General features: G+C 46.6%; 1 protein-coding gene across 4 annotated transcripts; it reads left to right on the forward strand.

Moving 5' to 3' along the window:
* The first annotated feature begins 1,792 nt into the window (after positions 1-1,792).
* On the forward strand, positions 1,793-21,072 carry nedd4a (NEDD4 E3 ubiquitin protein ligase a). 4 transcript variants are annotated; one of them, XM_084681980.1, is made up of 30 exons: positions 1,793-2,080; positions 3,456-3,529; positions 4,963-5,041; positions 5,171-5,209; positions 6,774-6,827; positions 12,957-13,007; positions 13,405-13,466; positions 13,650-13,752; positions 14,225-14,388; positions 14,512-14,632; positions 15,265-15,310; positions 15,390-15,508; positions 15,892-15,978; positions 16,112-16,231; positions 16,357-16,605; positions 16,705-16,782; positions 16,896-16,950; positions 17,067-17,125; positions 17,245-17,310; positions 17,458-17,687; positions 17,844-17,965; positions 18,087-18,157; positions 18,284-18,379; positions 18,507-18,580; positions 18,714-18,774; positions 18,865-18,924; positions 19,052-19,159; positions 19,242-19,338; positions 19,426-19,498; positions 19,606-21,072. In XM_084681980.1, exons 1-30 carry the CDS (start codon positions 2,036-2,038, stop codon positions 19,706-19,708), a joined length of 2,766 nt encoding a protein of 921 aa, XP_084538106.1. In that variant the 5' UTR covers positions 1,793-2,035; the 3' UTR covers positions 19,709-21,072. The 4 variants fall into 4 exon arrangements, with proteins under 4 accessions (XP_084538106.1, XP_084538104.1, XP_084538105.1 ...); XM_084681978.1 differs by lacking the exons at positions 15,265-15,310; positions 15,390-15,508; XM_084681979.1 differs by lacking the exons at positions 1,793-2,080; positions 3,456-3,529; positions 4,963-5,041; positions 5,171-5,209; positions 6,774-6,827 and adding an exon at positions 8,612-10,462.
* The last annotated feature ends 1,173 nt before the right edge of the window (positions 21,073-22,245 follow it).

The raw sequence follows: 22,245 nt of genomic DNA on the forward strand, positions 1-22,245 counted from the left end.
CTCTCTCTCTCTCTCTCTCTCTCTCTCTCTCTCTCTCTCTCTCTCTCTCTCTCTCTCTCTCTCTCTCTCTCTCTCTCTCTCTCTCTCTCTCTCTATATATATATATATATATATATATATATATATATATATATATATATATATATATATATATATATATATATAGGGGACTTTTAATCAGGAGCCAGCAGATGTATGTGTTGCAGCTGGCACCACATATGTATAGATAAGGCTGTGTGTGTGTTTTCATTTGTTTCTCTGATCTTTTTTGTTTGTTTGCTTCCTGAGATTTTTGAGGGCCCTCCTAATGCAGAGGAAGACACCTTGAGTGAGAACATAGCATGGTATTTGATAGTGGCATACATAACCAGGTTGCATATCTTCCTCTGACAGATGTAAACAGGAAGTCTCAGAGGACACAATGATTTCATGGTTCATACAGTCCGCTCAAAAGGTTCATCTTATTGCACTAAACTCCCCGTGAACCTGAGCACCTCTGATGGGACAGAGGTATTGATGGAGACCCACAAAATATTTTAAGATCTGAAATAGAAAAGATAAATAATTTAAAGTCAATCAGAAATATGACAAAGTAAATTGTCTTCTTATGTAGCAATGTACATGAATCTCAATGAGATGACTTATCTACTGTATTCTCCTATATGAGAATATAAAACTGTCTAGTTATATAAAGGAGAAAAAAGGACAAATATTATCAAAAGAATCATTCAGTGTTGATCAATGTGTGCATGCATGTTTAATTCTATTGTATAGAGTATTGTAACCACTGTAAACAAGGACTGGTCCTGTCATACAGAAAGTTGGAACTTTTTACATGAGTTTCTTGCATTGTTTGATGTTTACTAACTCAAATCTTTTTTTGTTTTGTTTATGTTCAGTTTATGGGTCCGTTCAGTTTAAAACTTTTGGTGTTTTTACTTTATCTGTGATTTTTTTTTTTTACAAAAAAACTCTTGCATTTGTATTTTTAAGAAACCCTTAAAAATAAGCACTGATGTTTGTACTTAATTAAAAGGAAACAGCATTAAGTAGTGACCCCCTGACCCGGTAGAGACACCCTTCATCCTACACTTCATCTGTCACAACTATCCTTTGTGTTGTTGTCCAAGTACAGTGCTCAGCAGACCGTACAGTTGTTTGATAACGTTGCCATAGCATTTCAGCCAATGTTATCCTCTTTCTTTTTTTATTGGGGGTGCTCAATGATGTTGAGATTTTTTAAGTGGTTTAAAAAACCAATAAACTTTTTTTTTAAGTACATAAAGCACCTTGATTGCAGTGTGTTTATTTCCATGGAATGTATGATTTGGGGTTCAGTGATCAGTCAGTAATTTGATAACAGCCTGACTGGTGGAGCTCAGAGAAACGATGCGCATGTAGCCTTGCTCACACCATCTGTTACTCGGTGGACTGTTTTGAAGCCTATGCTGATTTTAGTTTGTCAGATGAGGAATGATAAAGACCTGAACCGTAAGAGATTAAGAACACTATAATGGGCAAAAAAAATAAAAATAAACATTTCCCAAATGATCATACATTGTTGTGACAAACACATAGTTTTGAGAATAACATAAAGGCATCGTGTATGGAGGTCTCTTAAAGTAAATAACTTTACATGATAAATGGATTTCTGTACCTTTTCAAATGACACATTTGTGTCATTTGGAAATGACACATATAGCAAGTCTATCCTTGTAGAACCAGCTCGACTCGGCCTAAGTCAGAGGACTTTCTGCGACCGTCTCCTTTCAATGCTATGTCAAACTACGTGAGTAGGAGGCGTGGCAGGGTGGCAAGGGAGGAGGAGGAGGAGTGATGGGTGATAATAACACGACGTATCTCGAACAGTGTTCTGACAGTAGTTACTCTATCTAACAAACGGACTGACAGATCTCTCAATATCTGCAGTGCTGTCACCTGGTCTTTTTTATAAACATTCACTGGGTGGCTGTAATACATCCATCCGCGAGAGAAGAGGACACAGCCTGCTCGCTAGTTAGCCAGCTCGCTAAGCATGGCCGCACTCACACCCGAGGTCCGAGGACTTGAGACAGATGAGGTAAATGTGGATTTATGTGTCTGGATTCTTTGATATCAAAGTTGTTTGATAGGTAAAACTATTACTTGTTTTGATTTCCTATGTGTTCTGGTAGTCTAATGAGTGCCCTAATAGCTTGATGGCACATTAGCCAGCTACCAATTTTTGAAATTATAGCTAAATGTGGTACATTGTTTTGAATGCCTGGCCAACTATGTTCCGCCGATGCACTTTTGGCATTCACGCACTGGCACTGGTAAGTCAACGTGTTGAAAAGGGACGTTATGAATAGTGCTAGTCCACTCATTACTACGTTATCTGGATTTACAGCGAAAGGGGCGGAATGAACTTGACTGTAAGAACATTTTAGTTACTGGTTTACCCGTACACGTGACGTTCATTCACTAGGTGAAGTTCAAATGAAACAGGGAGTTTTTTTTTTAGAGATGGTAAGGGTTTGGGAAATTTCCCAATCATCTCCAGGAGTTGGATACATGCAACAGACAACGTCACACACATGTAGATAACATGAATAAGATATAGTCAAATAACTGTAAAAGTAATATTCACTGCCGGGTTTCCAATAAATCAAGTGAACTCATAAGGGGTGTATGCGACTGTGGCGTAATGGGTACTTGTGTTGGCGTGTAGTCGAGGCCAGCAAGGAGGGGCACGTGCAGCACAAAGCTTTAGAACCCCTCTCTGATAAAGGCCGTCCGCACACACAAAAAAAAGAGGTCTCAAGGACTCAGGAGGAGCTACCATTGGCAGTAGATTAATGATGAGGCATTTCTTCTTCTGGCTCTAGTCTTGTGAGTTATTGCGAAATAGTATAGAGCCCTGTGTATGACTAATATTTTCTGTAAAACAGTGTCCACGTGGTACCTGAGATGTCAAACACCAGGATGATACAATGTAGTTTCCTGGCTGTGATTTGCTGTGTGTTTATGTGCTGTCTGAAAGATCAGTGAGTGAGTTCCAAACGAGATGTGAACGTCTTGGAGTTACCGAGTTGGGATGTTAGAAACGAATAAACACTGTACGCACAATTACATTAGTTGTTTCAGTTCAATAAAATAAAAAAAAGTTAATTGTTTTACTCACCACTAATAAGTATAATACATTTCCACGCTACGAAATATCAAAGCTAATTCGTTATTGATAGATCTGGATACATCGGGTACCACATTCTGGTGCACATAATAGCCTACCTACACCAAACGACTTCTCAAACTCTGGACAGGACGGCCCGACCAGGAAGTATAATTTACAGTTATGGCAATTCGATAGATGTTAACCCACACTCCCAATGAATCATTACATTGTTACTTGAATCTGTCAGTCGGAGTAACTGATGTTTCCATGTGACTTTAAATTAAATATGGTGTCATTACAGGTGGAATCAAGGATTCTCAGAGTTAAAGTCATCGCTGGAATCGGGCTAGCTAAGAAGGATATCCTTGGGGCCAGGTCAGTCATAGAAATAGAGTCTAACCACACTGCCCTCATACAAGTAAACTTGTCATGCTTTTTTACAACATTTTAACTCTTTGAATGTGAAGATTCAATGAAGCCTTGTATCTCACGGTGCTGTTTTGCTCAAAACACAATCAAGAGTTCAATAGGCTGTCAGTGGGTCCAGAGTGTTTGTTTATACAGGACACTTTACATCCAGCTCAGGCCGTGATTTGTTGCTGGTTGGTAAGTCTGATGTGTAAACACTGTGGACCTGCCAATGTGTGCAGCCATGCTGTGTGCCAACCAGCAGGTAGAAACATGAGCTGCTTTGTGTAACTGTGCTTTCTTATCAGCGAGGCTCACTCAAGAGGAAGTCTAACATGTCTGTCAACTGAGACCTACACAACATTACTCTCATGTTAGCTTCATAGAGAGGGTTAAGGAAACTCATGGCACGAACCCAGCTTACTGCCATTACCAACAGGCTGTCAGGAAACTGATTTGCCTGCACAAATGGAGAGAGCTGTCAATCTTCAAAAGATATCCATAAGTGGCACCTGTAGATGGTGCTAGAGGTAGTGGTTGGTCTCTTTCCTGAATCCGCCTGCACTATATTCTTTCCAGATCAGCTCTCAGTAATGGGTGCCACCCAGACCCTGGCCCACAGGGCTTGTTTGTTTTTTATTGACACAACTAGACTACTTTAGGGTGTGGTGGCTGGCCCCCGTCTTCAACGTGATGTACAGTGCCGTCTAGGAAGTCTTGGGTACATAGGAATTTAGTGTCCACAGAGGACCGTAACCCGAGTCACATTATATTGTTTTTATATTATTTTATTGATAAAAAAAATATATAATATACATATTTATTATTTAGTGAATTAAAGATGCTGTAAATTGGAATTGAAAATTAATTTTAAGTTCATCAGCAGAAGAGTGTTGGTAACTACCCATCCAAATTTGAATGGAAAAAAACACTGACAAGTATGTTTAATTAGGGTTTGAATTTGTGAGAAATCAGCAGTCTTCTCTGCTTGAGATTGGGTGGGCGTGTCACCTGAAGGAGCTTCAGCTAAAGTTAAATACTTTGTCTTTGCATCGTACCAGCAGAATGACAGAGTAACAGAGTGCAACCGTCTGTGATCTGACGTAGATAAGTCACTGTGACGTAGATAGGTCGGGTTTTGGCTCAGCCTATACAAAACCTGAGCTGGAAACGGATGAGAAACAAAGTTTTCGCGCTTTGCACATCCTTTCAGGAACTAATTTCACACGTATATAATGTAGTAAAAAACAAATCATGAAATTTGCTTTACAGCATCTTTAAATTATCCTATATATTCATTCATGTTAATATAAGGCTGACAATGAGAAGCTTGTTGGTGATTATTTAACATTACATTCTTTTTATCAATTGAATATCTACTATATTTTATTTTACCATAGTGATCCATATACAAGAATATCTTTGTATGACCCTGTCAATGGAGAACTAACCAGCCTCCAGACAAAAACTATCAAGAAAGTAAGTAGCCAAGTTGCTGACTGTGTTGGTATAGGATCTACTGTTTTATACATTTTTCTTAGCCTGTCAGGCAGCAACCCCTTTATTAACACCTGTTATTCTGCACCTGTTCCTCCTCCTTCCATGAAGACACTGGACCCAAAGTGGAATGAGGAATTCTACTTCAGAGTAAGTGAATTATGCTTTCAGGCAAAACATTGATGTGTATGTGTGTGTGTGTGTGTGTGTGTGTGTGTGTGTGTGTATGTTAAACAGGCAAGGGCAGCACCTTGGAAACCTAGTCTTTAGCATCTGGTCACCTGTCTCCCTCCCCTCTGTAGTTGTCCCCTCACCCTTCCACATATCTGAATGGACCTTTAGTGGCAGGTTCCTCTTCGGTAGAGCGATCTCTTTGACAGGTGGAAGCTGAGATCCAGACCAACAACATTCCAGCAGTTTTTCTTACAAAGCATTACAGAGCATGTTTTTAAAAGCCAACCTAGCTAAGAGTGTAAGTGTGTGGTGTCTTGGTTGGTGTCTGCTTGCCTGTGCAGGGTTGGTCTTGCCTGTGCAGGGTTGGTCTTGCCTGTGCAGGGTTGGTTTTGCCTGTGCAGGGCTGGTCTTGGTTCGGCGTGTCTGCTTGCCTGTGCAGGGCTGGTCTTGCCTGTGCAGGGCTGGTCTTGGTTCGCGTGTCTGCTTGCCTGTGCAGGGCTGGTCTTGCCTGTGCAGGGCTGGTCTTGCCTGTGCATGGCTCGGCCCTGTTTGAGCTCTTGTTGCTCTACTGGTTGCATTTGAACTTTTTAGTTTTGCGTCCTTATTTTATTTTTTTATTGGGGTGCGCTGGGGGTGTTAGTTCTTGTTACAGTGTCTCACCCAGCCCTGTTAGCTAAGTTCTTTATGTAACAAAGTGGTGTCTGTTCCTAAAGAATCAAAGTGGGGGGTGGGGGGGGGGGTAACTAGCTGGAGGTGAACAGAATCAGGAGGTGATGAGACCAGATTGTGTTCGCTACTTCATTGTCGTCAGAAATCCAGGCTTAATATGTAGGGTCAGGTTATTGTGTTGATTTAAATTGGATTTCTGTTGATGAAGGGTACATTAGTATTATATAATGGGGCTATCCTTGCTTTCACTGTCGCTGGATTTCTGGTGTAAGGATAGTGAGTCACAGTCTATTTGTGCCCCTGAAGCCTGTGGGCTATAGGACTCCCTCCGGCTGGACTCCTGGAGCTGGAGGCAGCCTTCACCCCCACTCAGAAGCGTCTCATGTTTTACACCTCATAGGCGCTATCTTCCAGCATGGCTAAAATCTGGTTGTGACTCAACGCTCAGACACCACCTTTATGTACTGTAGGGGCTGCTTGGAAATGTTCTGCCAAGCATGTATTCACTGTTCTATAAATGAGTGAAAGAGCCGGCTGTATCTGACAGAATGTCTAATGATTCACCTAACCTTTGTCTTTTCTAACCTTGATGGAGACTCAGTGAGTCATTGTTGGCCACACTGTTAACATGGTTAGAAAGAGCATGGTTGTTGTATAAACACGTACAAGGATAACTACTGTATTACTAATATGGAATTATCAGGTCATGCAATGTGGCCTACTTTTCAAGGACATGGACACAAAGCCAACAGCCTTTGTGACTACAAAAGCGTCCGAACAGAAGTGCACATTTTCTTCCTCCAGGTGTGCTGTATGTAGGGCATGTTCTGCAGATGTATTGATCAGTTTGATGTTGTATTCTGTGTTCCAGGTTCACCCCAGGAAGCATCGTCTGCTGCTGGAAGTGTTTGATGAGAACCGCCTGGTAGGTAGATTCTGGTGGAGGTGAAACTGCTTCCACAAGGACATATTCGCATATATTCTCATCAATATTTGTGTATTAGCAGTAGACTGATATTTACAGTGACCCAGGTGTGTGAAGGAAACTGAACCAATTACCAATGGGCTTTTGTGACTGCAGGGATGGTTGTATGTGAAGTAGTTATATAGTATATAAGAAGAAAGCCAAGTGATTAGGTGTAGCTGGGTTGTTTGTAACCTTTGGGGTTTAGCCCAGCAGTGCCCCAAATACACCCTGGTCTGCTTGAATTGCAGGTTGCCTCTTCAAAACAGATCTAGGAAATGTAAATGAAACACTCTCCTCTAAAGAGTTAAACTGCCTTGATCTCATAAAAAGTCTGGAGTGTGACCGGGTCAGCTATTAATTTTGTTAAGTGCTTATGTGCCCGGGGACACCTGACTAATGGGGGTAATGGTTAACCAGAAGTCCCCATAATAGACTCTAACAGGAGATTATTTAGTTGTTTAAGATATTGAGATAAGGTAGCATAACACCAGGCCTGAGTGTAGATGTTAGCAGATGGTAGCATGCTTATGTAGTCTACGTACACTGACGTGGGGTAGTGTGTGAAGGGTGGCATAAGCCTGCCAGTGTTCCTATAGAACATCCTCCCCTTCTTGGAGGCAGTGATGGTGGACATGTTGGAGCAGGCCCAGACCCATCAGGCCAGGGTCTCCAGATGGTGTGGGTCTAACGAGCCACAGCTCAGACCTGCTGCTGACTGGAGCGATGTCGCTGTCTCTGACACCAGACACCGTGGAAGGGCTCGCTTTGAATTCCCAACACCAAGATTAGGCCTAATCCCTGATGGGGAGGGACTCTACATGCTAGGGAAAATCAAACAACTTTGGAGTGGTCTGAGATTCCCTGAGTGGCAGAATGCCACCAGACCACATATAGCCTGATGTGATGTTGTCTAGTGCAGACCTGTGTCTAGGTGCCTTTTAGGGGTTGCGGTGCGGGCGGGAGGGAGGGAGGGAGGGATTCATAGTATACAGTGAGGTGGGAATAGTGTCACGCGGTGCCAGGGGTTGTGACGTAGGAGGGGTCCCTGCGTCACACGCGCTCTGCTGGTGAGTCATTTCCTCATCTGGACTCCCTTAATACCATCACACTATGTCATTGACCTGCCGGCCAGCATGGCTACAACCCCCCAGAATAGCTCTGAACTCACATAATAGTCCTGTGATGGGTGTGTGGTGGATCTACTCAGCTTTTGGTTGTTACATTCAGAGTCAGATTACAGGTGATGTAGCTGACCAATGTGTGTGTTCCCTGACCAGAGTCTTGACTTGAGCTACACGTAGCTACTGTATGTTGAGCAAGGCTGGATGAGTAGGAATGTTTGATTTTAATATGTCGAGTGGGGGATCTTCACCACAGTAGTACGTCTCCTTTTCTTCCTCTGTTCATTATGGAACAGGGCCGTCATCCTAAAGCGCTTGTGGCTTTATCTGTGGTTCAGAGGGATGCTGCAGAGCTCAGGCAAGCAGTTTTATGAGCTAGCTGACTTCTGCAGTTATCATAACCAGCAGAAGTAGCTTCCCTGTAAATTGGACCAGGCTGTGGTGTTTTCCCAATATGGCTACTACAAGGATACCCTATCCATTAAGGTTGATGTAGAATTATGTTGAAACTCATTCCTCTTGATTTCCTGTAACTCTATACCGGTGGGTAAAAATATTTGCGGGACGCGGTACAGGCAGGGAAACACTATCCGCCCGACAGCGTCGAGAAGGCAGAGTCTTGAGTGAGTGGTCTGAGAGGCAGTCCCTCTACTGAGCTGGTACATTGCTGGGCTCTTTAATCCTGTCAGAGGGTGACCAGGAGCTGGGCCAGGGCTGTGGCAGACTCTGTGAGGATAGACGGCAGAAGACACAGATTCCGTGAGGCTGGGGCCGAGCCTGGGTTTGAGGCTTGGCTGAATTTCTTTAGTGAGTTCTACCCCTTAAAGTGCCCGTGCTGCTCTGTGTGGAACAAGTGTGGATCTAACTCCTTAAAGAAGTGAACCACAGTGGTTGTTTCGGGCTGAGGCTGAGAAGAGTTCTTTTGACCTGCCTTGACTAATAGCCTTCCAGCAGCAGAGGAATGCAGCTTGTCACAAGAGCTATTTTGGCTATGTGCTGCCGCTAATGCTGGTAATCACGGAACAGGACTGAGCAGTTGCTTCACTGTACTTTCTCAGCCGTGAGGCCCTGCCATGCAGTGCCCCTCGGCTTGGATGGGATTAGAGAGCTAAACGGATGGCACGCCAGCTCCGTTTGCATTTTGCGTCGAGGAGAAGCAACACAGACCCTCTGTCAGAGAGCCTGAGCAGCCATGGTGAGGAGAGCGGCGACACTGGCCGCAGCCCCACTGAGAGCCCAGCCCACAGCTCCCTCCACATGAAGGTGACTCCTGGACAGTTGGCTCTGCCCCCACTGTCGCCAGAGGACGCTAATCTGCAGCGCTACTCCTCCGTGTTCATACCCAAGGTTTACCCCGCCGGAGGCAGCAGGAAGAGCACCCTGCAGATCTCCCTGCAGCCCTGCGCCAAGCTCCACGGAGAGCAGGAGTCGGGAGCGGAGGATGGGGAGGCTGGGGGCAGTGAGGGGGGGGCAGGGTGCGTGTCTGACGGGGGCTCCAGTAGTAGCAGCAGCACGGCCAGCGACGCCGGGTACTGCAGCAGCGGCAGTATCTTTGAGCCGGAGCTCCCAGAGACGCGGCGGGCGGCCCAGTACAGGAGTGTCCCCCGTAGGAAGGCCCGGGTGCCACTGAGGCGTTGCTCCTCCCTGGTCATCTTCCCCCGGAGCCCCTGCAGCACGCCACCAGCCTCCCCCGTCAGCCCGGTGGCTCTCCCTGCCCTCCCACTGGCCAGGGGCTGCTTCCAGACCTCCCACCAACTCCAGCTGTCCGCCAGCGAACCCTCCACAGACGACGACACAGTCGCCTCCAAGGGATCCATCGCTACGGCACTCAACGGCCTGCGACTGTCCAAGAACAGTTGTCCATCATCCGAGTTCAGGGATGCTAGGCCTGTGGTGCATTTCAATGTTCCTGTTTTGGATAAACTGAGATACAATATGGAGGACGGCGGGACACCTGACAGGTCAGCTACTTTAGACAAGCCGCCAGGTCGCCACTCCAGTGTGCTGTTGCACTTTGCCCACCAGAGGCCTGCAGTGTTGTTTGGGAAGGGTGTGCCCGCCAGGGCCGCGGTCAGTGTGGAGCATCCTGAGAGTCCACAGCAGGAGGGGGAGAACTCTCACCGGCACATCAGGCTGTTCCGCAGCACGTCCGCTAGCCTGCCGCCCTCTGCTAAACTGTCTGAAAAGAGCCACCACCCTGCCTGCCAGACCGGCAATGGACAGGAAATGCCAGGTCAAATCGCTGGTCATCATGCTTTACAGAGGAGCTTTTCCCTGGAAGTCCCCTACCACAATACCGGAATCTCATGTCACGTTTCCAACCCCAAGCTGGCCAGCTCACAGGCTGGCTCTCCACATGTTCACATACGAGTGTCTCACGGCCCCGGGGCCAGGGTCTCTGGCTCTGTTACTGATGTAAACACTAACCAGAGAAGTGATCATGTTCATATGAACCCTGGATTCAACACCAGGGTGAGTCTTTCGGTTGTTCTGTGTTTTCAATTTAGCAAGGTGGTTGTCAAGTGATAATAATGACATGATATATAATACTTAATAGAATGGGAATATACATTAGAACTTGGCATGTTATTGATGGTGTTACCTGTTGCAGTGCAAGACTGTGACTGTTTTGTTGTGACATCAAGACACATCAAGTTTGACATTACTCAGAAAAGCTTTGAGGTGTCAGGTGAAAGTGAATGCAGTGAAGGGGTGTAATGAGTGGTTCCTAGAAAGAAAAAAAGTGTATTGTTTGTTTATTGTACATAGAAACTGCAAAGTTTCCATGTTGCAGTTTTACCTTTGACAACGTCCCCTCCTTGACATGGGTCTTAAGAGGTTCCCATAGCTAGCTGTGTAGGCTAGTGCTAGCCAACATGTTAGCTTACATGGAGCTAGCTATGTTAGCATACAGCTAGCTGTGTTAGCATAGCATACATGTTTATGTCTCTAAATCTGTTAACTTCAGGACTACTTGTTGTACAAGCAAGCCCAAGTTTAGCTTAGCTGCTGAACATCTACAGCAGTCTTACAAATACCATGCTCTATGTGAACAAACTTTGTGAGGCATTTGGTTGCGTCATAGTAAGCCAGGCTAGATCCTGGAACAGCAGAGAGAAAACAGGATTCATTGGATAGCCTACCTTGTGAGTGCGTGTGTGTGTGTGTGTGTGTGTGTGTGTGTGTGTGTGTGTGCGCGTCTACATGCATGCTTTGGTTTAGTGGGGTTCTCCATTTTTATTATTCTGTTAACGCTTTGAGTAATCAGTTTAAGTATTTACCCCAAGCTAATTTTAGTTTTGGAAAGGCAGCCGGAGCCCCCCCCCCCTTCCACCACCACCCCTCTCTATAAATAAAGCACTTCCAAAATATTCCCCCTGACTCCAGATAGTCTGGTGGCTGAAGCACTGCTGTGGGCAGGGGACTCAGATTTACCAACGTGACACCAGAGCACAGCCCAGTCATCTCAACCATCTTGGGTGGCTGTAGGGGAGGGGGGCATGTTATGCAGGCTTTGGAGAGACTGAGCCTTTTGCAGTAAAAGATTGCTGTGTTCCCTTCACTGTGGGTGCCCCTGCTAGGCCATGTTTGCAAAGCATCAGGTGTCAGATCCTCTCTCTCCCACCCTCTTCCCCCTCTTCCTCTCTCCATTTAGCAGCTTGTCAGGAAAGACCTGCGCTAGCAATTAGCCAAAGCCGTACCAGCTAAACTCTATATGCTCATTAAGGACAGAAGACCTCGCAGCTGCATAGCTCCTGCTCCAGTCTAGCAGGTCATATAAACCCCTACTAGATAATCTACAATGCTGATTCATCATGTGTTTTTTGAGAAAAACAATTGACCTAGAGGTCAGTTGAAAATAATATTTGGATATTTAAATTGGACCTGTGGGTGGGACCCGTCAAGCTGTGATCGTGACACTCTGGTATCTGACCTTCTCTATGTAGTGTTGTTGCAGGCTCGACAGTAAGACAGGTTAAAAGCAGTGCAGCTGTGTTTGGCTGGCCCTGTTGGGTTGAATGCTGTGGAGGTGGTCTGTTGGCAAACACAAAGACACACACGCACACGGAGACATAAACACAAACCCATGACCACTAGAGAAAACGCTTATCTTTCCCTGCACAGGTCGTTAAATCCTAGCTGTTGAACTAGCAGGCTGTAACACAGGCCAAGGCCATGGTCTGTGCCCCCTCACTCTCTTTATTGGCTGCTGGTTGTTGAGAGTCTCTGCTGGGTTATTGCTACCTGCTGGATGTCTTATCTGCTGACCATCAGCAGGACCTTGCAGCCTGTGTTTTAAGGAGACGGGCCTGACTACACTCTCTAGGATGAACGGGCCATGGACCCACAACTCTACTTTAGTACATTTGTTTGTAGGTCTTTAGTAGTTTTTTTTTAAACTTTTGCCTATTTTTCCTGACCATGTGATGTGTTGAACAATAATGGCATCACAGAGACCTCAGTGACGTAGGATGACCTTCATTTGGTGTTGTTCCTTAGTAACACAGCGCAGAGCGGGATAGCCCCAGAGCATGCATGTGTGGTCAGAGAGAGACTGGCCTGCCTGGTTCAGCCCAGGGATCTACGGGCTAACTGATCTGTTGCATTGTTACGACCTGTTGAGATCACAATAGTTTAGAATGTTGAGGTTTATGGTTTGACGAGTCGTTTTTAAGTGGGGCTTTAAAGGTGAGGTCATGGCTTGTATTATCTGTGAGATAGTACAGGGTTCTGTGGGGCAAGTCAGTACCACAGTAGAGGTGACCATTCGTGGAGCACAGGTGTATCTAGACCAGTCATGTGATGTAGCCTCTTGACATGAGTCATCCTTTCCGCTCTGTGGGTGTGGGTGGGTGTGTGTGTGTACCTGTGGGTGCCTGTGTGTGTGTATGCCTGTACCGTAGATAACAACCACACCCTTTCAAATGAGATTGCCTGTAAATGTCTGTTTCCCTTTCTCTGGCAGACGCGCGATGACTTTCTGGGTCAGGTCGACGTCCCGTTACAACACATCTCGGTGAGAGCAGGACTCAGTCTCCTCCAGAACACCTTCACCGTCCACTGGGTTTACGTCCCCGAGTCTTGGTTAACTCACATTCCATCACCTCATTAGTGTTGATGTACTGTCGTTTATAACCGTTGGGTTTTACCTTGACCCAACCATGACCTCTTCTGACCTCATGTAAACATTAAAACCCTCATCACTAAGTGTCTCTGTGTCCCTTATGGAAAAAGAGCCGTCTTGTTTGTGCTCCTCGCTCCACACGGCACACAGGCGCCCTCCACCACAAGGCAAAGTGCTGTTGTACATGTAGTGCTACTCCACATGGATACAGACTATGTAGAGTAAAGCCTGCATAGTAATTCTACTCTTACCATTTTTAAAGTGCTAAGCTTTTTTGTTTTGTTTTCAGACAGAAAATCCTAACATTGAAAGGCCATTCACATTCAAGGATTTTCTACTTCACCCAAGAAGGTTAGCATCCTCTCATCGTTCTCCCTTCTGTTTTCAGCTCCACATACTCATATTAGCATTTGAAAAATATATAATTTTGTTTGTTTTTATTACATTTTGTTTGATTTAAATTGTGATATGTTTAAAGCATATATAAAGATGGCACCGTTTGAGTTCATTGTTGACTTTGTGCTTGTCGTGCAGCCACAAGTCCAGGGTCAAAGGTCAGCTGCGTCTAAAAATGACCTACCTGCCTAAAACTCCTGCCTCAGAGGAGGAAGCTGCAGACCAGACAGATGACACTGATGTAAGACCCCATGGATAAACAAATCGTCTAATTCATGTATTATGAATGCATTAATGAATTAGACATTGTAGCTAAATGGATAAAGCCACCGTCAGCTCGAGCAGTTTTGAAAACACAGCGAGCACAGCTCCAGGGTGTGACAGGTGAGCCTCTCAGTGTGTGTCGCAGCCCTCAGCCCAGGGGGCCTGATGTCACCAGCCCTGGAGGCTGACTGCTTGCTCCCTTGGTATTCATAGAACCATTCATCATTCTTCAAATGGATGCTAGTGCTGGCTAATTTGATAAAAAAAAAATGTCCTATATTAGTCCCTCCACGAGCCTGCCAAGGTGAGAGTCCAGACCACTTTGGGAGATCGGAGGGCAGGGAGCACCCGGGGAACACCCGGGTCTCAGATAAACTGCAAATCTTTTTGAATCGAGAAGACATTGGCTGCTGGAGAAGGATTGAGTAACATTTGTTTATGTGTTTCAGCCCGGGTGGGAGTTCCTGGAGGGGCAAGACATGTCGGGTCCCAGACACAACCACCTGCTGCCTGCACTGCCCCCTGGCTGGGAGGAGAGGCAGGACAACCTGGGCAGAACCTACTACGTCAACCATGACACCAGGACCACGCAGTGGCACAGGCCAATCATACAGTAAGTCTGATCACTAGAAACTCTTCACTGTCCAAATGGATTGTAAACTTGTGGTCTCCTGTGGTAGTACTCTCAAGACTCACTGTGTGTGTGTGTGTGTGTGTGTGTATTCCCACTGTGCAGAGACAGTGAGGAGGAGGCAGAGCAGAGACAGACCATCCACATGGAGGCCCAGCATGCCTTTACAGCTCGCAGGCAGATCTCCGACCACGAGGAAGCCATCGACAGACACGAGTCTCCTGAGGTAACACTTCCTGTCCTTGACCACGTTCTCTTAATGACATCTTCCTCTCCATGACTACTTCCTGTCCATGATCACATCCTGTCCACAACCCTTTCCTGTCAAATCACACAATCAAGTCTTGTACATGGCAACGTCATGTTAGTAACTGCCATCTGTACACAGCCACTGTTCTGTAGCTGTACAAAGCTGTAGGTCAGTATGTGTTTTAATGATCCCGGCCAATAGAAGCTGCATGTTGGTCAAATATGTGGCTTTTGCGTGTCCAGTCTCTGAGGATAGCTAGCTGTCACTATCAAATCACTCTATAACTCATAATCTATGTTCAGGCTGCCTATAGTTATGTCTGTACGATGTTTGTCTTTGTGAAGCTGTAGATAGAAATCATACCTGAATATGACTCTTATTTGTAAATTGAATCCTGACCCAAGCCAGAGGTTTACTGAGGCCTCAGTGTGATTGGATGGAGAAGAATATTCCTGAACAATATGTAGTTGTTCTGAACCGCGTGTTGTATTTTTTAATGAGGCGCGTGTTGTGGTGTTTTTGAGCGTAGTGGTGTTTTTGAGCATTGTGGTGTTTGAGCATTGTGGTGTTTTTGAGCAATTTGTTGTTGTGCCTGTGCTCTCCTCCAGAGCTGGGAGATCATAACAGATGATGACTCCACGTTGTACAGTAGCAGTGGTCTAAGCCAGTGCTCCCCCCCCCCACCCCACTCCCCCATGGGGTTCCACTTCCCCCCCCCACCCCACTCCCCCAGGGGGTTCCACTCCCCCCCCCCCACCCCACTCTCCCCTGGAGTTCCACTCTTTCTGCGAGGAGCTGAGCCACCTGCAGGCCACTGGAGCCACACCCGGAGACAGACGCACCTCCCTCACGGTGAATAATGCACTTTCTTGACGTCCTCCCGTTAACGCGGCCCCTGTTGCTACGACTCTTGTTACCACGTCTCCCGTTACCACGACTCCCGTTACCACGTCTCCCATTACCACGACTCGTCAAAATCTCGTACCATAGCTCCTGTTACCATGACTCCCATTACCAGCCTGACTGGCTTTAGCAGGTTTCTTGACCAGACAGGGACAGAACACTGTAGTAGAGACTCCATCTGGCTGTGGTAATGTGTAACCACTGTGCTCTCACTTCAGCACTATATGTTCCTTATTAGACATGGAGAGACTGCGACTGGTGGGAGGGTACAATGTTACGTTGGCTCAGCTCAGACAGGGTTCTCATGGCTGTGGTGGTGTTTTCCTCCTCAGGCTGGTCACTCCAGCCACTCAGGCCCCTCCAGCCGCAGAGGAAGTGTCCAGACCCTGACTGTGGAAGAGCATCCAGTCCAGCCTGTGGTGTGTACTACACAGCCTGCCCACCACTGCTCTCTCTCTCTCTCTCTCTCTCTCTCTCTCTCTCTGTCTCTCTCTTTGTCTCTCTGTCTGTCTGTGTGTGTGTCTCCAAGCTTCTGACTGTGTTGTGTTCTAGATGCTGCCCACCTCCCAGGGCCTGCCTCCAGGCTGGGAGGAGAAGCAGGACAGTAAGGGACGCCTCTACTACGTCAACCACAACAGCAGAATCACCTCCTGGACACAGCCACTCATACAGGTTGGCTGTAGACAGGACTATAGAGCTGTAGGCTCTATGTCCCTTTCTCTCTCTATCCCCCTATGTCGCTCGCTCTCTCTTTTTTCACCTCCTTCTCTCTCGACTCTTCTCCCTCTGTTGTGTAGATCACTTCGGAAGGAGGAGGGGGCCACAATACCCTGTCCGTGAGCCCCACGGTATACCATCCCCCGATGCTGTCTCCAGAGGCCTCCCCCCAGCACTCCCCCAACCCCCAGCACTCCCCCAACCCCCAGCACTCCCCCAACCGTCAGCCCAAGCAGGAGTACGGTCTGATGCCCCCAGGCTGGGAGGTCCGCAGCGCTCCCAACGGACGACCCTTCTTCATCGACCACAACACCAAGACCACCTCCTGGGTGAGTCTTGTACCTGACCCTCCACTGGGGTCTGGAGAGCCAACCCTTGGAATTCAAACTGGTTTGTGTGACTCGCTTCCTGTGTTTTGCTCTGAGCAGGAAGACCCCAGGTTGAAAATTCCTGTGCACATGAGGAAGAGACCGTCGCTCGATCCGACTGACCTTGGGCCCATGCCGGTGAGTCCTTTAATGACATCATGCCTGTTTCTATGTTGTGATTTAACAGGAAGTGATGTTTGTGTGGGGAGGAAATAGGAAGTAATCTTTGTGTTGTGTGTCCGCTGTCCAAGCCTGGCTGGGAGGAGAGGGTCCACAGTGATGGCAGAATATTCTACATCGATCATAGTAAGTAAGAAATCAAAGTAGAAAGTAGAGATTGACAAACCCACCACCAGTTTCCCAACCCCTCTTAAACACTGACAGAACTTCTCTCTGCCCTCCTCCTTTCTGTGCTTGTCCAGACACTAAGAACACCCAGTGGGACGATCCTCGTCTGCAGAACTCTGCCATCACCGGGCCAGTGAGTACAGATCTGCTGCAGTCAGGTTCTCCAGGACGTCCATATCGATGCATAATTTAGCAAACGATCAAATATCCATCATTGATTTCTGGTCCTGTGACCATGTCTGTGTATTCTAGGCTGTGCCGTACTCCAGAGACTACAAACAGAAGTATGATTACTTCCGAAAGAAGCTGAAGAAACCGGTAAGTACCCCCCCCCCCAGATTCATATAGGGTTGCTGAGCAGGAGGGGGGGTAGTATCAGATCTCTCTGCTCGAGGATGGTCCCCTGGTTGACTGTGTGTGTGTGAGTGGGACAGTCTCTCCTGACCCAGCCTGTCTCTCCTTCAGGCCGACATCCCCAACCGCTTTGAGATGAAGCTCCGCCGCAGTGCTGTGCTGGAGGACTCGTACCGGCGCATCCTGTCTGTCAAGAGGGCGGACTTCCTGAAGGCGCGACTGTGGGTGGAGTTTGAAGGGGAGAAGGGCCTGGACTACGGGGGCGTGGCCAGAGAGTGGTTCTTCCTCATCTCCAAGGAGATGTTCAACCCTTATTATGGGCTTTTTGAGTATTCTGCCACGTGAGTCTCTCTTATGCCAGTGTTTGTTTGAACAGTACAGTTTGACAGGGTCACCATGGTGATGACCAGTGGAGATTTTGATTAGAGAGATATACAAGACCAGAGCTGGTGGATAATGTTCCGACCTCCTCTCCTCCTCCCCCTGTCTCCCTGCAGGGATAACTATACTCTGCAGATAAACCCCAACTCAGGCCTGTGTAACGAGGATCACCTGTCTTACTTCAAGTTCATAGGCCGAGTGGCCGGCATGGCAGTCTACCACGGGAAGCTGCTGGACGGTAAGGCTGCTCGACCCCCCCCCAGCGACCCCGCCCCCACGCCCCCCTGATCGGTAACCAAACCTGACTTGTGTGACTGCCATCCCAACGCTTTGCCCGTGTGTATTCTTTTCTCCTCCAGCCTTTTTCATCAGGCCCTTCTACAAGATGACACTGCAGAAAGCTATCACCCTGCACGACATGGAGTCTGTGGTGAGACGCCGGCACGCTGCAACATTGTACACATGAAGCCGTAACAGGTTGCCATGCAACAAGTCACTGTGTGTGTGGGCGGGCAGGGGTCACCACGGTGATGGTACGTGCTGTGTTGCGTTTCAGGACAGTGAGTACTTCAACTCCCTGAAGTGGATCCTGGAGAACGACCCGTCCGACCTGGACCTGAGATTCACCATCGACGAAGAGCTGTTTGGCCAGGTGACACATTCCTCTCCTTCCTTTAGCCAGGAGGTGGAAAGGGTGGGGGTCATGTTCTCCGAAGTGCTAATGTCCTCGTTTTGCTATTCCTCTCACCCGTCATCTCTCCTTTCCTCCCATCCTGCAGACACATCAGCACGAGCTGAAACCGGGCGGGGCGGAGATCGTTGTCACCGACGACAACAAGAAGGAGTACATCCAGTAAGCACAGCCGCCCTCTGGTGACAGAGGGGGGAATAGGATGCCAAAGTGTTCCACTAGTCTCCTGTTGGGGGCGCTGTGGGTTGTCTCTGCTGTTGACTTGTAGGTGACATGGGTGTTTTGTGCTCTCCAGTCTCGTTATGCAGTGGAGGTTTGTGAACCGAATTCTGAGACAGATGACAGCCTTCAAGGAGGTAAACACCATGATGGTTAATGATGTGTTGTTTTTTTGTCGTTTGGTCATAACTGTGATTCAACACGTCGTTCGCTCTCTCTATCTCCAGGGATTCTATGAGCTGATACCTCAGGATCTCATCAAGATATTTGATGAGAATGAGCTTGAGGTGGGTGTCACTCATCACTTACTGCATAGTGTTCCACCAACCTCTATCCAGTAGGGGGAGACAGATTGTCTAACTTTCTGCTCTCTCTCTCCTCCCTGGCTCTCTTTTGTCTGTCACTCTCTGGTAGTTGTTGATGTGTGGACTTGGGGATGTGGACGTGAACGACTGGCGAGAGAACACCAAATACAAGAATGGTTACTGCCCTAACCAGCCAGTCATCCAGTGGTTCTGGAAGGTGAGCTTTAGCTCTTCTAGATTTGTTGTTGTTGTTTTGTATGTTCGGATGTTCAAGAATGTGGTGCTCTGCTGTTCCTCAGACGGTCCTGCTGATGGATGCTGAAAAGAGAATACGCCTGTTGCAGTTTGTGACTGGAACCTCCAGGGTCCCGATGAACGGCTTCGCAGAGCTCTACGGTGAGGTGCTCGTGCTGGGTGACGCTGTGCATTCTCATCCTGGGTGATCTTGTGTGTTCTCATCTTGTGCCGACGTTGTGTTTTCAGGGTCCAATGGACCACAGCACTTTACCATTGAGCAGTGGGGCACCAGAGACAAGCTGCCCCGGGCCCACACATGGTGAGCCCCCCCACCTCTCACCGCCTCTCACCTTAGACTCAACAGTCGGGTGGTGTTTCTCTGTCTCAACAGTAGACCTGTCTCCTGACCTCTCTGTTCTTCTTCAGCTTCAACCGCCTGGACCTGCCTCCCTATGAGTCGTTTGAGGAGTTGAGAGAGAAGCTGCACATCGCCATAGAGAACGCCCAGGGCTTTGATGGAGTGGACTAAGATAGGGCCGTGGGTGAGGCCCAGGGGGGGGGGCGAGGACAGACATGTGGCGGTGCAGCAGACACTGACACCGACGGCAGAAAGTCCATGATGGATCTCTCTGGCTTAGGACCAGACTCCACCAGCCTATCCTGAACTAGACCTGGGCCCAGACCTGGCCAAGACCAGACCTATCGAGCCTTAGAAAGGGAGAATATCACAGAGCCATGTCACCATGGAGACCAGAGGAAGACGAGGGAAAATCACTATCTGCTGTTTGTCTAACTATCACAGTTTAAATATGTATTTATGTACAGTATATTTAATCAGTTAATCAAACTCATTATAGCTATATATACCCTTGACTCCATCCATTATCAATATGTTGTCCAAAGTATTGTAAGGTTAAGTGCAGGGGGTGTTGGTTAGTGTTTGAGCCACTGAAGGAACCTCCAGGGAATGTTCTGGAGACGTTGCTCGGCGCTCCTCCCCTCAGCACTTCTACATATCACTGTTCTCTATCCTGATTAACACAAGACATGATTGCTTCTGCTGTTCTACTAAAGAACTCTGTTTGTAAGAGCTCTTCAACTTTTATAATTGTTCTATGAAATACTATATATATATATATATATATATATATATATCATACATATATACACATACTGACAGTTCTCCACTGAGGGCTGTACATTTGTTGCCTGAGATGATTTCTTGAAAGGGACTGACTGGTGATTGCTTGCTCTATCCCATAATCTCATTTTATGAAAGCAAAAGCATACGTTTACACTATCTGGTATGTTTACAGATTATTGATAAAGGAATATGTTTTAGTCTGTTTCTTTTTTCTTGAACTACATTTTATACCTTCGCTTTTATAAAATAAAGCACCTTGTTGAAATAGCTATACAAGTCTTACAGTGTATTGGTGTTTGCCAAAATATCACCTATCTGCTTCAATAAGCATCATTTTATGGTTATCCTATGCTTTTAAGTGCACATTTTACTTGAGTATGTTTACATGTAAACATTGCTGAAAATAAGCACATTGATTTGCTGGTGATTTATACTGTTGAATTATGATGCCTTCATTTGTAATGTGTTTCTGCTCATCTTTTACAATGCTCTTATCCTTGAATGGAAATATTGGTAATTGTTAAATTTTATGTAATTCTGAATAGTTTCAACATAGATACTTAATTTATTGTTTAATATCAAATATGTCAGATGTCATTCTGACAGATGTAAGTGCATTTTATAACAATAATTGAAATAATTCAATAAAAGTTCTGAACTTTGTTTAAAAGAACTGTTTGTTTTGATGGCTTGCTGAAGAAAATGGCAGAATATTTCGAAAAATAAATTAACTGCAATTCACGCTGTAACCTGTTGTGGTTGATTTTTTTAACTGTCACATGTTTGTCTTCTTGGCAACTTCATGCTCACCTCTGCTGTAATACATAGTGTCTCCACAGGGGTGTGCTGATGCCTCTGTTAGGTTATCACATTGATGAGTTTGCAAAAGTGCAGATATCATGTAGACATACTGTTTCCTCATAGCAGTCTCCCAGCAGCTCCTTGCTGCACAGTCTAGGCAAATATCGGTTTGCATAGACTATTGGTTGGTACCAGCTAAAGCCCAGCTCTGTAGCTGAAGCTGTGTTGATGTGATTGATTACTGAAATACTTTCTCACCAGTCATGGTGGTGAGGGAGGCTAGGAGTATTGGCTCTGCACTGCTATATATCTGCAACCTTCTAATCTGTTGTTGGCTATCAACAAAAGTCTGTGAAAGGAAGACCATCTATTGTGGCAGGGTCCATTCACATGATTCAGCTAAACAGCCTTAGTCCTGCAGAGCAATGACTGAGAGGTCAGAGGTCAAAGTGCACCTCCCTTTTAGGCCTGTGCTCTCGACTCAACGAAGGTCTGAGTGGGAGGGGTCTGTCATGAGCAGGATGGCTAAGGCTTCGTTCAGCATCGATCTGGCCCCCTGCCTGACCTCCCAAACACCCCCACACCGTCACACTGGTTCCAAACACGGCCATATTGGCAGATGCCCTAACCCAATTCCTAATCAAAAACCCTCAAGACTCCCCACCCCTGCTTGTGTGAGGGGTCAGCAAAGAGGAATTTAGATGTTAACTTTCCCATGTTATCTAAGAGCATTGCTTGTGACAACAGCCATAAGAGCCATACTAAATGACTCTGTTATCAAATAGTTATTTATGCATTAAGTATTCAGCAGGTTTGTATACGATCACCAAGCATACTGCAGGTCAATAGACCAGATTAACATTAACATTGGCTCGTGTGGAAGAGTTAGGGTTATGACTTAATATTTCAGAGTTGTGTGAAGGAGGTTGTCATGGTGTTTTGGTGTCTGTGAGGGTCAGGCTTGACTCACAGACTTCACCAAATGTATGTGTCTGTGTGTGTGAGAGTGAGGTTCAGGGTTGTGATTGTGTGTTTCAGCATGTGTGAGAGGGAGGACTACAGCTGGCGGAGGTGCTGGTGTGGAGAGGGAGGGGTCTGGGAGGTGGGAGATGGTAACACTC

Source organism: Hypomesus nipponensis, chromosome 19 (genome assembly GCF_054491055.1).
Source record: "Hypomesus nipponensis isolate SF chromosome 19, ASM5449105v1, whole genome shotgun sequence".
In the NCBI taxonomy this organism is placed as follows: Eukaryota; Metazoa; Chordata; class Actinopteri; order Osmeriformes; family Osmeridae; genus Hypomesus; species Hypomesus nipponensis.

What these genes read in the sequence shown, in the direction of transcription:
- nedd4a (XM_084681979.1), top strand. Translation starts at nt 9,107, where the DNA reads ATGGCACGCCAGCTCCGTTTGCATTTTGCGTCGAGGAGAAGCAACACA. An exon ending in CTTTTTGAGTATTCTGCCAC is followed by an intron (nt 17,688 to 17,843) that starts GTGAGTCTCTCT and finishes GTCTCCCTGCAG; the next exon opens with GGATAACTATACTCTGCAGA. An exon ending in CGGCTTCGCAGAGCTCTACG is followed by an intron (nt 19,339 to 19,425) that starts GTGAGGTGCTCG and finishes TTGTGTTTTCAG; the next exon opens with GGTCCAATGGACCACAGCAC.